The 11,578-nt window shown below is 34.1% G+C and overlaps 1 protein-coding gene across 4 annotated transcripts; it reads right to left on the bottom strand.

Moving 5' to 3' along the window:
- Window positions 1–649: 649 nt before the first annotated feature.
- On the bottom strand, window positions 650–7,424 carry LOC147391667 (E3 ubiquitin-protein ligase SINAT2-like). Of its 4 annotated transcripts, none has more exons than XM_086458296.1 (4): window positions 7,101–7,424; window positions 4,487–4,743; window positions 3,672–4,058; window positions 650–1,173 (listed from the first exon to the last, which is right to left on the bottom strand). In XM_086458296.1, the coding sequence occupies exons 2-4, from the start codon at window positions 4,697–4,699 to the stop codon at window positions 853–855; spliced, it is 921 nt and encodes a 306-aa protein (XP_086314422.1). In that variant the 5' UTR covers window positions 4,700–4,743; window positions 7,101–7,424; the 3' UTR covers window positions 650–852. The 4 variants fall into 4 exon arrangements, with proteins under 4 accessions (XP_086314422.1, XP_086314419.1, XP_086314421.1 ...); XM_086458293.1 differs by having other exon boundaries at window positions 4,487–4,879; window positions 7,101–7,420; XM_086458295.1 differs by having other exon boundaries at window positions 4,487–4,871; window positions 7,101–7,420.
- Window positions 7,425–11,578: the final 4,154 nt, after the last annotated feature.

Below are 11,578 nucleotides of genomic sequence, written 5' to 3'. Positions count from 1 at the left end.
CTAACTTATAAGATAATTCTAAACTATCCTCTTAAATGTTTCCAAACTATTATTATCAGCAAATATAAAAATTATATAAAAATCAAAGCCTCTACTTTTACTGATACCAGACCAATTCCTATATAAATCACCAAAGAATTGTACACAGTTGGTGTGGCGTTAGTAAAAGTTGGTGTAGCACTAACAACTCTCTATAATTATCAAAGTATCCACAAATAAGACACCAAAATCCCAAATTAGGACTAATGGTATGATCGTTCACCTGCAAATCATGTTTTCTACACAAAAAAAAACCATTTTTTTAGAACAAAAACAATCAAGAAACACAATTTACGAGTAATATGACTATGCCTACATCCACAAATGTGACACGAAAATAGTTTACCCTGTATTAGAGAATGATTCCAGCTCTTATAAAGATCATGGTTTCCACTCTGGCAACAAAATACAAGGCACAAACATAACACATACAGACCCTAAATTTTTGCGAGAATAAATCATTGTCTGCTAATTCCTACGATTTGGTCGAACTAAACAACCATTATATGGACTTCAGCAATTCCCATGGAAAAGGTTTCCAAACAGTTTCACTTTCAGCCTCATCAACACCTGTCATCAACCAATCATCAAGTACTCAAATAGCTCGACATGTTTAAAAATCACTCACTTCAATTGGGTTACTGTCGAAGACTATCAGATACATAAATCCATTAATTCACGGGCAATTTTTGTTCGAAGCAAGCAACATATAGGATACCAATTTTTGTTCTTGGATTAACTTTATGCACAAATAAATTAACAACGAAGGAATGAAGACCTTGGGGATTGGGTCGATGGGATCATTTCACCCCATCATTGTTCTTTCCATATACGACCGGTCACTCGTAGCTTCAGTTCCTGCCTGTTTCCACCAGAGAAGAAGAGTGCCATGTTGCGATGGATGACTAACCCATCATAACTGTCCCGAACCTTTCTGTGGCTGTCCCGAATGCTTCTTGGCACACCCTGCCATGTTAGCTTCCGACCATTCCCACCCACTTCAAGACTGTAGGTGAAGTTTTTTGCCTCATTATCGTCTCCCATGAATCTCAAGAATGCCATATAAACTGGAGCCACTCCCAACAGGAAGGCCTCGAAGTGGAGACAAAAATGTTGTCCAAAACAATTAAAAACCTGTAGAAAAAATAAACCAATATTACAACTGCAAATGAAATAAAACTCCGTCCATGTTGAGCTTTAGGCTTACAGTGCCAGACCCAAACCCGCATAAAGGTAAAAAGGTCATTTTTGTTCAAAAAACAACGTAAAAAAAGGGGGGAGGGGGGAATTAAGTTGGAATTTTTTTACACCCTTGAAATGGATGGCATATTATTTCATAAGTAGTCCATATTTTAGTTTCATTTATTTATTTAATTTTGGTATAAAATTAAGTTGGTATTTTTTCCAACCATGCCAATTTTGATTTTCAATTTCTAAAATTTGTTTTGAGTTATGTATACTGCATACTAAAATGCCCCTATGTCTGAAATTTTTGGAGGCGCATGCCTGACACTTGTGGCACTTGCCACCCAAGTCACATGTCCACTACTAACCAGAGACTAGTCCTTGGAAGTTGGAATCAACATCTTTGGTGTTTAGAAGTTCTACTAAACACCAAGATCTAACAAAGCAAATTTTCTAAGGAACGATTTAGGATCATCAGTTACTTTAAATAAGAAAAGATTAGTCTGCATTAATAGCACATTTAGAAGCCAATGAATGAGATCTGACTTTCCAACAGAAACTGCACTTTGGATCTGATGTATTAATTTCAAGAATAATAAACGAGAGTTTGCCCGTGCTAGGATTAATGGGTTAGGATTGGAAAAGCAATAAATTTGAAGGGGCATTACTGGAAAAGAAGTAGTAGAGGAAAGACAATAAAGTTGGAGGTTATTGAAAAAAAAAGGGGAAAAGTGGAAATGCAATAAAGTTGGAGGGGAATTCTAGGAAAGGGACGTAGAAGAGGAAAGGCAATAATAAAAGAAGAAAGACAATAAAATTAAAAGTTGTCCTCGAAATTCGTAGCGAGATTAAATCCCAGCCCCTATTTATAAGGGAGGTAAAGGGAGTGGGGCCCACGGTGGTCTTTTAGCATATAGATGTAAATTAGAAATGGAAACAAGTGTTTGTGTCAGATGCATATGCGAAGTTCCAGGCATACCAACCCAGCAAAGTTGATACACCGAAACGACCATAAAGTTTATTTAGTGTATAATTCGAGATAATTTTCTACTTGATAGTTTTGTAATAAGAAGATATACTACTAAAATATTTTTTTTCAGATTGAAACTTATTTTATTTGATAGGTGTAAGTATGAAAATGGGCTTTCTATCCTAGGCCTGTGATATATACCACAGACAGACTTTACCATCTCACTGAGGTGGCACCTGCTATTTTGTTCATATTAAATATAGAATACATAAAATACATAAAACACAAGAAAATGAAGAAGTAAAAAAATAATATATGTATTTAGTTAAGTTAATATAAATAACGATCATGTAAACAAGTATATACATAATAGCTTAAGCAAAATATTTGATAAATTAAGATTCATCTGAGTACGAGGGTCGGTGTGTGCCTGACACATGAATAAGACACATCAAAACCCTCTCACACAAAAATCCAGAATTTAATAATAAAAGAGAAAAGCCAAAAGGTACCTACAATTTCCTGCATCAAATAGATCATTATAAATTCTGTGCGATTAATTGCAAGTTCCAAATGATCCAGGACACTCAGAAAATATTTTAAGAATTTGCCTTTAACAATAAAAAGGAATTTTACTAAGCAACCAAAGAATCAGAAAGATATAACAAAAAGAACTAGTCAAAGAGAGTGTTAGGAGTTAGGACCAAGGAAAAGATACATGCATAGTCAGCTAATCAAAACATACTTTTTTCTGTTGAGTTGGTACAATTTCTATTTGATATGCCTTTGACTTTTGGATTTAAAAAAAATTGCAGAACTTCAAGTGGGTATTGTCACTATTACAAGTAACTCCAACATTTCCAATTTGAACATTTCAGAGTGACTAATCATTGTGATATTGTTTCACAGTCATTTGATAACTCTGGATGTTTCCCTCCCTTAGTTCAATTGCTTTGAGAGAGTTGGCAATGTTGAGCCTTTCAAGAGCGAGTTGGTATTTACTATCCTTTGTGTTTGTTTGTTTTTTTTTTCTTTTTTCTTTTTTCTTTTTTTTATGGGTAAGCTGGACTTGAACCCACAACCTCAAAGTTGTTTTGCAATGTGTCAAACCAACTGAGCTATGGGTCTGAGCCCTACTTTCCTTTGTGATTTGTTGGGATCTTTGGAAGAAGAGGAACAACTGAGTTTTAGAAGGGAGGATAATTGGTTCAGGAACTAATTTTACCATTTTGGGAGTTTTTCCTTTTTCTTTTTTGGGTCAAGTTTTTTGAAGAGTTCAAGGGCATCCAAACGGCTAATTTAGTGTACTTTCTGTATCATGATGGTCACCTCAATCATCAGTTTTCATTTTTTATTAATAAATATTACACTTCAACAGAAAAATAAATAAAAAATTCAAAACCGGCCACCCATATATCATTGACTAACATGTCTGCTAACCTCAACCAACTAGAATATTGGGGAAAAAAAGACTCACAGTGAGCATCCATGTAGCATTCTCAACCTCTTGTGGATTGGATTTGACGTATCGATGGTTGAAAGTGCACCCATCATGCATGTCCACCTTGTGATCATTTTTCAGGTGAGAAACAAGCGCAGGAATATCACCAGTGATCAGGCACTCCGAACCAGCATAGGGGCAATTATAGGGCCTGAATCTGCACAGCTGTTCATGTTTCAATTTGCAGTAATACGGAAACACATCGGGGCATCCAAGATCCTGATGTCGACATGGGAGTTCAAGTGACTCCGCCACTTTCTCAAGAGCAAGGCATCTAATGTTCCCCAATTCATAGCGACAAGTAGGGCAGTGGTTATGTACTCTAAGTCTGCAAGCTGAGCAGAGTGTGTGACCGTTGGGGCACTACAAATGGCAACAATGCGAGCAAATAAATGAGGTAGAATAAAAATAAAAATAAACATTAATCTTACATCATCAATGCCCCATCCCAAAAATGTGGGTTGACTAAACATAACGCTTACATATAACATGGTTTTAAAAGAGAGCTTCTACTGCCACACCGAATTTTACTAATACCACCCCAATAAGTGTGCTAATTCTTTGGTGATATACATATGAATTGGGATGGTGTTGGCAAAAGTTAGTGTGGCAATAGAATCTATCTTAAAAAATTAATTAATTGAAAACGGGGGGAATCGGGAGGGTGCACAACTCATCCACGTCTAGCAAACTTTATTTAATAAGAGAACCAACTTAATAGGAAACAATGTCACATTCCATTTTAACAAAGAGACGGAATTGAATATTGGCCTAGAAGAGAGGAGAAAGACCTGATGTATGGGAGGGTACATTAACTTGGTGCAAATGGGGCACTCAAGAAGCTCGTGCACACCATTCGTAGATGATATTCCTCCTTTAAGGCCGCAAGTATTGGAAATCTTACTAGGCTGGAAATTCTCCAGTTGATCATTGGCAGTACATAATTCCATATCTGTTGACTGAGATTCAGGAATCTCCTTATAAATACTACTTCCTGGAGCCATACTAAGACCAATTTTGGTTTCTGAAAATCCAGGCAGCCAGTAACCTATATTACATTGCAATAAATCAACTCCCTCTCAAGAAGTAATGTGTTCAATATATTGACTAATTTTTCAGGCTCATATGAATCCACCACCCTCACAGGTTTAGAGTCAAGAATCCAAATTAGTAGAGCTGACCACCTAAGAAAATAACATCAGATCAGGTTTCTCAAAGAATAAGTTGATGGCAACGTAAGTATACTTAATGTTTAATTTTACAACTAAGATGATACTATAGTGTCAATTAATCCGAGAACAATTAGAGCTATTTTAGGCTTGACAACTGCATGATCGACAGAACGTCCAAAGAAGTGGGAGGAACTAGAAAGAGCCCAAAGGAAAGGTTTCAATTTTCAAATAACAAAATAATTGAGTAGCAGTTGTGGACCTTAATCATAACTCACCATTATAATGGACGTTACAACAGAACTTTATTCTAATTCTTTGCTCTTTCCGACAATTTATTCTTAATATCAATTACTATCACTATATATATATATATATATATTACTTGAGAATAAATGATGAAATGTTATTGGAAATGCATTTAAAGAGAAAAGGCAATTCTAAAATAGCAAGATGGCGGCCTCTGAGCAGAGCTAATGATTTGTAATGACAATTATATTTAGGGCCGTTATATGGATAAGATGTACAAGATAACGATGATTTATTAACACAACTTAATGGTCACAACTGACACTGCTATAACATTGTCATATTGTTATAAAATCACATCCAAAAGTGATACTAATCAAAAAAAAAATTGATAAATGCTAATCCATTTACATTTTGTCTTACATAAAAGCTAGACAATTTAGTTTGTTGCAGTTACCAATATCATTAAAATACTTCCACAACTAATATCGTTATTAGTTAGATTTCAATAATGAGAAAACTACAATAAATGCACATAGCAGAAAATATAAAATGAGGAAGGAGTTTTCTGGAGCAACACCCCAAACCTTTTAAGTGGAGCGGCAAGGTTTTTTTTATTTTTATTTTTCTCCCAACACCTGGCAGCTGATGTAGAGAAATAATATGGATTGAGGAAATAAGAAAAGATACAAAGTCACTAACAAAGTATGTGGCCCATGGAAATAGTGAAATGGCGGCACAGCATTTATGTAGCCAACCCCAAATAGCTTGAGTTAAGGTTTAGTTAATCAATTTATCATGCTGAGGTGGCAAACCAGAAGGATCCATGTTTTTTCACCACCTCAACATCTCCATGGCAAGTCTCAGACCCCCATGGAAAAAAAATCTTGTTTTCTTTCTTTTTTATCTTAAAGTTTAGAATAAATTAAAATGTTTAATGCCCGATGCTCATATGGGACAAAATGCAATAAGTGCTACATAGGGTAGGGTATACAAATAATATGGATAATGGAACGATTGCACCAAATATACAGTCTGGAATGACCACATTATGTATATAATTCTTTGTAGCAAATCTCATCCTCATGATATGCTATGTTCCCTATATAAAATTAACATAACAAAAGCCATAAAAACGGAGCGACGAACTGGAAATCAACTTAAATACCCAATCCAACGGTTACTGGATTATAGAAACAACAAACAGGTTCAACAATTTCTCAAACCTATTTAAATAGTTTTTTTTGTGTCTCAAAAAAAATTTAAGGACCTTTGAAATTTCTTCTTTTGAAAATTTTCCCTCAAATTGTTTTTTGCAATAAATTTCTACTGCTTTGGGATGATTTCGGACAAGTTTGAAAACAGCGGAACTTTTTTTTTTAAGGGAAGTTTTTCCAAGGATAAGTTGTTTTCAAAGCTTCCACGCAGGACCTAACTTGCAAAACTCAATCAAAAACGAACTTATTCACCAATAAGCTTCATAATCAATTTGTTTAGCAGTCAAGATCAATGTTGCCTAATTTACCTAAAACATCCTACGAATCGAGAACCAATTTAGTAAATTAGGTGATCAAATCAGGCATTTTTTTTGCTTGAATTCACAGAAACTGTTGGTACATTGCGATTGAGCCAAACTGATAACAGTTTATAACGATCGCGATTCTCGCAATTATCAATATTAAAAAAATCCAACAAAACCCTAATAAATAAACCTTACTCAAATCATTGTTCACACAACCTCAGATTTTCAAATTCAAACCAAAATCCTAACTTTAAAATAGAACACAAACCAAAAACAAAGAAAATAAATTACCAGATACGAAGCTCTTTCGAAAAACCCGCAAATGAAAACGCTAAGAATTTGAGAGATTAAGAGAGTCAAAATAATCCAAAAAAAAAATGGTGGATTATCTGCCTGTGAAGACGAATTAGAACCACAAAACAACGATGAAATCGAAGAGTGAAAAAAGCGGTGAAGATTCATCACCTTAGGTAAAGGTCGAGAAGAAAAATACAAGAAGGAAACCCTAGTTTTTCTCTGCCACGCGTGCGAGTTTGAAGCTCCGTGCTTCGCTTTCTGAAGAAGATTTATATGAGTTTCAGGAAATAATAGTGTCTGCTCTGTGAGTCTGTCTGCTTCGAAATGTCCATTTCTAAGCGAAACTCATCCTCCCAACAGCAGTTTACTAAAATGTGGAGTAGAGAGGAGAATCGATTAGGTGAGTCTGCGTTGTACGAAAGTCGTAACGTTGATGGAGGGATCAGTAGGTGAGAAAATCATGGATTGGTGTTTGGTATTAGTGGGCCAAAGAGAAAGCCACGTGGCGTGAAGAAGGTGAATATTGTTGGATTAAAATGCTGCACGGGTATCACAAAACTCCAAGAAGATGAATATGAATTTGCTTTCATTCATATGGCACAAAAAAGGAAATAAAAGCAAAGAAAAGAAAAAAAAGGAGAAAGAAAAGCGAGGGGTAAGGGATACGTGCTATGCACGTGATGCAAAAGATGAAAAACATTATTTAAATGTATTTTTATAAGTATCAATGTTGATGCATGGATAATTTTGTAAATAATCGTGATAATCTGACTACCTCACATGGCAAACTCGATCGACTATCGTGACGTAATAAGTTTGGATACCATAGATCTGCAATCCTCAGGAAACACAACTGCACTTCCCCATAAAAAGTGTATCTCAGGAGATCTATGTATCCTGAAGAGTACATATCTACGATTCCCGAATTTGTCATGTTAGATAATCGATTGAGTATACCATGTGGGATAGTCAGATTATCATGGCTCTTTTGTAAATCTAGATGTAAATGACTCCCCATGCAACCATAATTATTGATTAGGATTGTTAATAAATTGGGAGCATTTTGAATTAAGGCGGATCTAGGATCAAAGATAAGGATCGTATTTGATAAAAATAGTATTGGATCCTTGTCAAATAGGATTTTTGTCGGATGTCAATACTATGAACCAAAATGAATGTGAATACAATCTAATGGGATTGTATGTATATATTTAATGACATAATATATTTTACACACTACCTCACAATTTTTGGATTTGATTATGAGTTTGGTCTGATCTATTAACATCTCTTACAATGACAATGGGATGATTATGAGCATGATGGATGGAGCTAGATAATGGTTACGACGATGGTGAGTCAGTGTTGGAGTTGATGATAGTGACTGTTAACTCAATCAATGGATTCAAGAGCTACAACATCAAGCGAGTAAAGATACTTGTGTCAATTGACCTGAAAGACCCAGTCTAATAAATACTTAGTTTGGGGTCTGTTTGTTATGGATTCTAGTTTTTTTACTTTAGGATTTTGTGTTTAGGAGAAGTAGAAGTTTAGAATCCAAAAAACTACTTCCAAGAGAATCTTGTTTATCGTAAAAATTAATGAAAAAGTAGTTGAGGGGTTGAATTGATTTTGTTATTTAATTGATGAGTTAAGAAGAATGATGGGTGAAATCGTCATTTTACCCCAATACGTTTTTTTATGTTGGCTTCTATCAGGGCCTCTCGCATGAAAATAGTACAGCAAGACTTCTCAAAAAATACTATTTTGGGCTTTCGGCAAAAACTAACGAAACATAAATTGTTATCAACAAACGTGCTTTTTTGACTTTTTCGACTCAAAATCCAAAAAATTGCCAAACAAAAAATCGTAACAAATATACCCTTAGTATCATACAAAAAGTCGAATCCCTTCGTGGGAAAGATAAGGAGAGGAATAAAGGTATTTACACCTTCTAAAAAATATCAAAGTAAAAATAGGCTTACGTCTCAATATTGATGAGATCATGTTTTTTTTTTTTAAACATTGGTCAATGAAGGTAGGCTATGGTTTTGAAGAGGCCAGAGCTATCTCAATTCTCAAATAAGTCTTTGGTAGCTTTGAGGGCCCACACTTTTCTTTTAATTTTTTGAGATTTAGTCGGCAGGCCCAACTATTGCATTTTTATTACAAAATCTCCCTTGAAGTTCTCAGAACTCCAAGAGAACCTTACTTTATGAAATTAGTTACCCACTAAACCTCAATTTATTAAGGTTGTTATCGAGCAAACCTTGGAGTGGTATCCACGTCATAAAATTTAAATTTATGTCGTTCACTTGCTACTTAACATACCTTTTTTTTTTTTTTTAATCAGTATACTTAACATACCTTGGAGTGGATTCTTATTGATTCAATTTATAGCATCCAAAGACATGATCTAATGTCAGACAGTTATAAAGGATAAAATTTTAAGAATTAAAAAAAAGAAATATAATATATATATATATATAGGGTCCCGTTCGGCACCCTAAGTTTTACCACACTTTAACAAATGCGTTTTGTCTTACATGGGTTAGAAGTTTCGGAATGAGCTGATTTTGGTGAGGATGATCTCTATGGTGAGGAGATCATCCTCACCAAAAATCAGCTCATTCCAAAACTTATAACCCCATCAAAATTGATTTACAAAAAATGGACGGTCCACGATTTTCCAACGTGTAAACATGGGGCTAAACATTTCGGAATGGGCTGATTTTTGGGGAGGATGATCTTCTAATCATAGAGATCATCCTCACCAAAAATCAGCTCATTCCAAAACTTCTAACCCATGTAGGACAAAAAACGTTTGTTAAAGTGTGTGGTAAAACTTAGGGTGCTGAACATTTCCCATATATATATATATATATATATATATATATATATATATATTTTTTTTTTTTTTCACTGTAAATTTTGATTTTAAATTTGGGAGTTCAGTAGTCATCCATTTCAATACCTACAATCAAGCTTAAAAAGGGTTTTACTTTTTGAATTTCGTCGGCTTAATCTGAGATTTTCTATGAAACCTAGAAGTGTGTGTTGTTGGATTGCTAGTTTGATAATTCATGTGAGCCCAAAGACCCTTAGTAAGATTTTAGAGTTTACTAAGTTAGTCATGATAGCATGATTCATAAGGTAAGGTTTGCTCTGTACAAATTTGATTAAGTAAGGGAGTTTTTTAAATAAAATCTCCCTGTTTTTTTTTCTCATCTCACGTGAGTTTACTTTTCAACATAAAATCGGTTTCACACTTCCCATCTAAATCATGTTTTAAAATAAAACTAGTTCAAATATTTCAACGTTGAAATCAAATCAGTCAAGAACTGACTTTGATTTGGAAGAAAGGTTTGGTATTGAAAATTATATATTTTCAAACATCTATTTTTTTTATGTTGCATATGAGGTAGGACTAACCTGACTGACACTTTTGGGGACACCACGTTAAGGGAAAATCAGCTAATCCCACATACGAAGTAATCGGTTATAGTCCATTTTCCCTTTATTTGATGTTCCTAGAAGAATTAGTCAAGCTAGGAACTTGACTAATGTAGTCAACATAGAATTTTTCTTTATTAAAACAATTTCTATTGAGATTTTGTTGATCGTTCCTTTTTTTTTTTTAAGGGTTCAACAATCGAAAAAATAATGTTTGAAAAAATGGAATATACTACCAAAATTGTTAGGTTTCTTGAATAGACATGTTATATGTTTATTGAGTCGTGCTAGAGTGACCTCAGGTTGGAATCTCATATTCTACTTCTTGACGTGAAAGTGGATAGGAATCATAGATGATTTTTCACTCTGATCTCGAATAAAAGAATCTATGGTTTCCATACACTTTCAGGTCAAGAAGTGTGATATGAGATTCAAGTCTAAGATCACTTAAGCATTATTCATGTTTATTTTAGAAGGTTATTATTGCCATATCAACTTTTACTAATGCCACACCATTTGTATGTAATTCTTTGGTGATTTACATAGGTATTGGTGTGGCATTAGTAAATTTTGGTTTGCTAATAGCAATTATTTTATATTTTTTTTGTTTTTTTCAATACCAAGATATCCGATAAAAGCTTGACTAATCTTCAGGGCATATGTAGTCCTCTCCCCCACACGCACTTGGCAATTTCTAAGATAAATCCCTGAAGGTGGCCCTTAAGTTGGGAATCAACTCAAGACCTCCCCTTTTAGTGCCAATTTTTTTTTTCTTTAAGATTTTGTTGGCATTGTTAAGGACTTTCTATGCCAATAATAAAATTATTTTTGAAAAATAACCATAAAAATTGATTACAAAATCATTTCTTTGATATTAAAACTAAAAAAAAAAAAAGGATAGCTGCTATTGGCACCTCAACTCTTATTACACCGAAATTTCTTAAATTATTTTTCACATCCCAATTAAAAATTCAAAAACACTCTTCAAACATTACAAGCGTTTGGCTCAAATTGTAATCTCAATTCTCAACATTATAACACTTGTTTAAACAACTTCTGTAGTTGTTTATGATTATGATTAGGATCACATAAAATCTTAAATCCAAAAAATAGAAATCTAGCAAAGAAAAAATAAGAGAATTTCTATTGGCACCCCATCTTTTACTTATTCTCAACCAATCACTTATTTTCTT

Source organism: Akebia trifoliata, chromosome 11 (assembly GCF_017979445.1).
Source record: "Akebia trifoliata isolate Shusen 1 chromosome 11, ASM1797944v1, whole genome shotgun sequence".
NCBI lineage: Eukaryota > Viridiplantae > Streptophyta > Magnoliopsida > Ranunculales > Lardizabalaceae > Akebia > Akebia trifoliata.
Note: the sequence above shows the minus strand (reverse complement) of the source record. Positions and strands in the feature narration are given on the sequence as shown.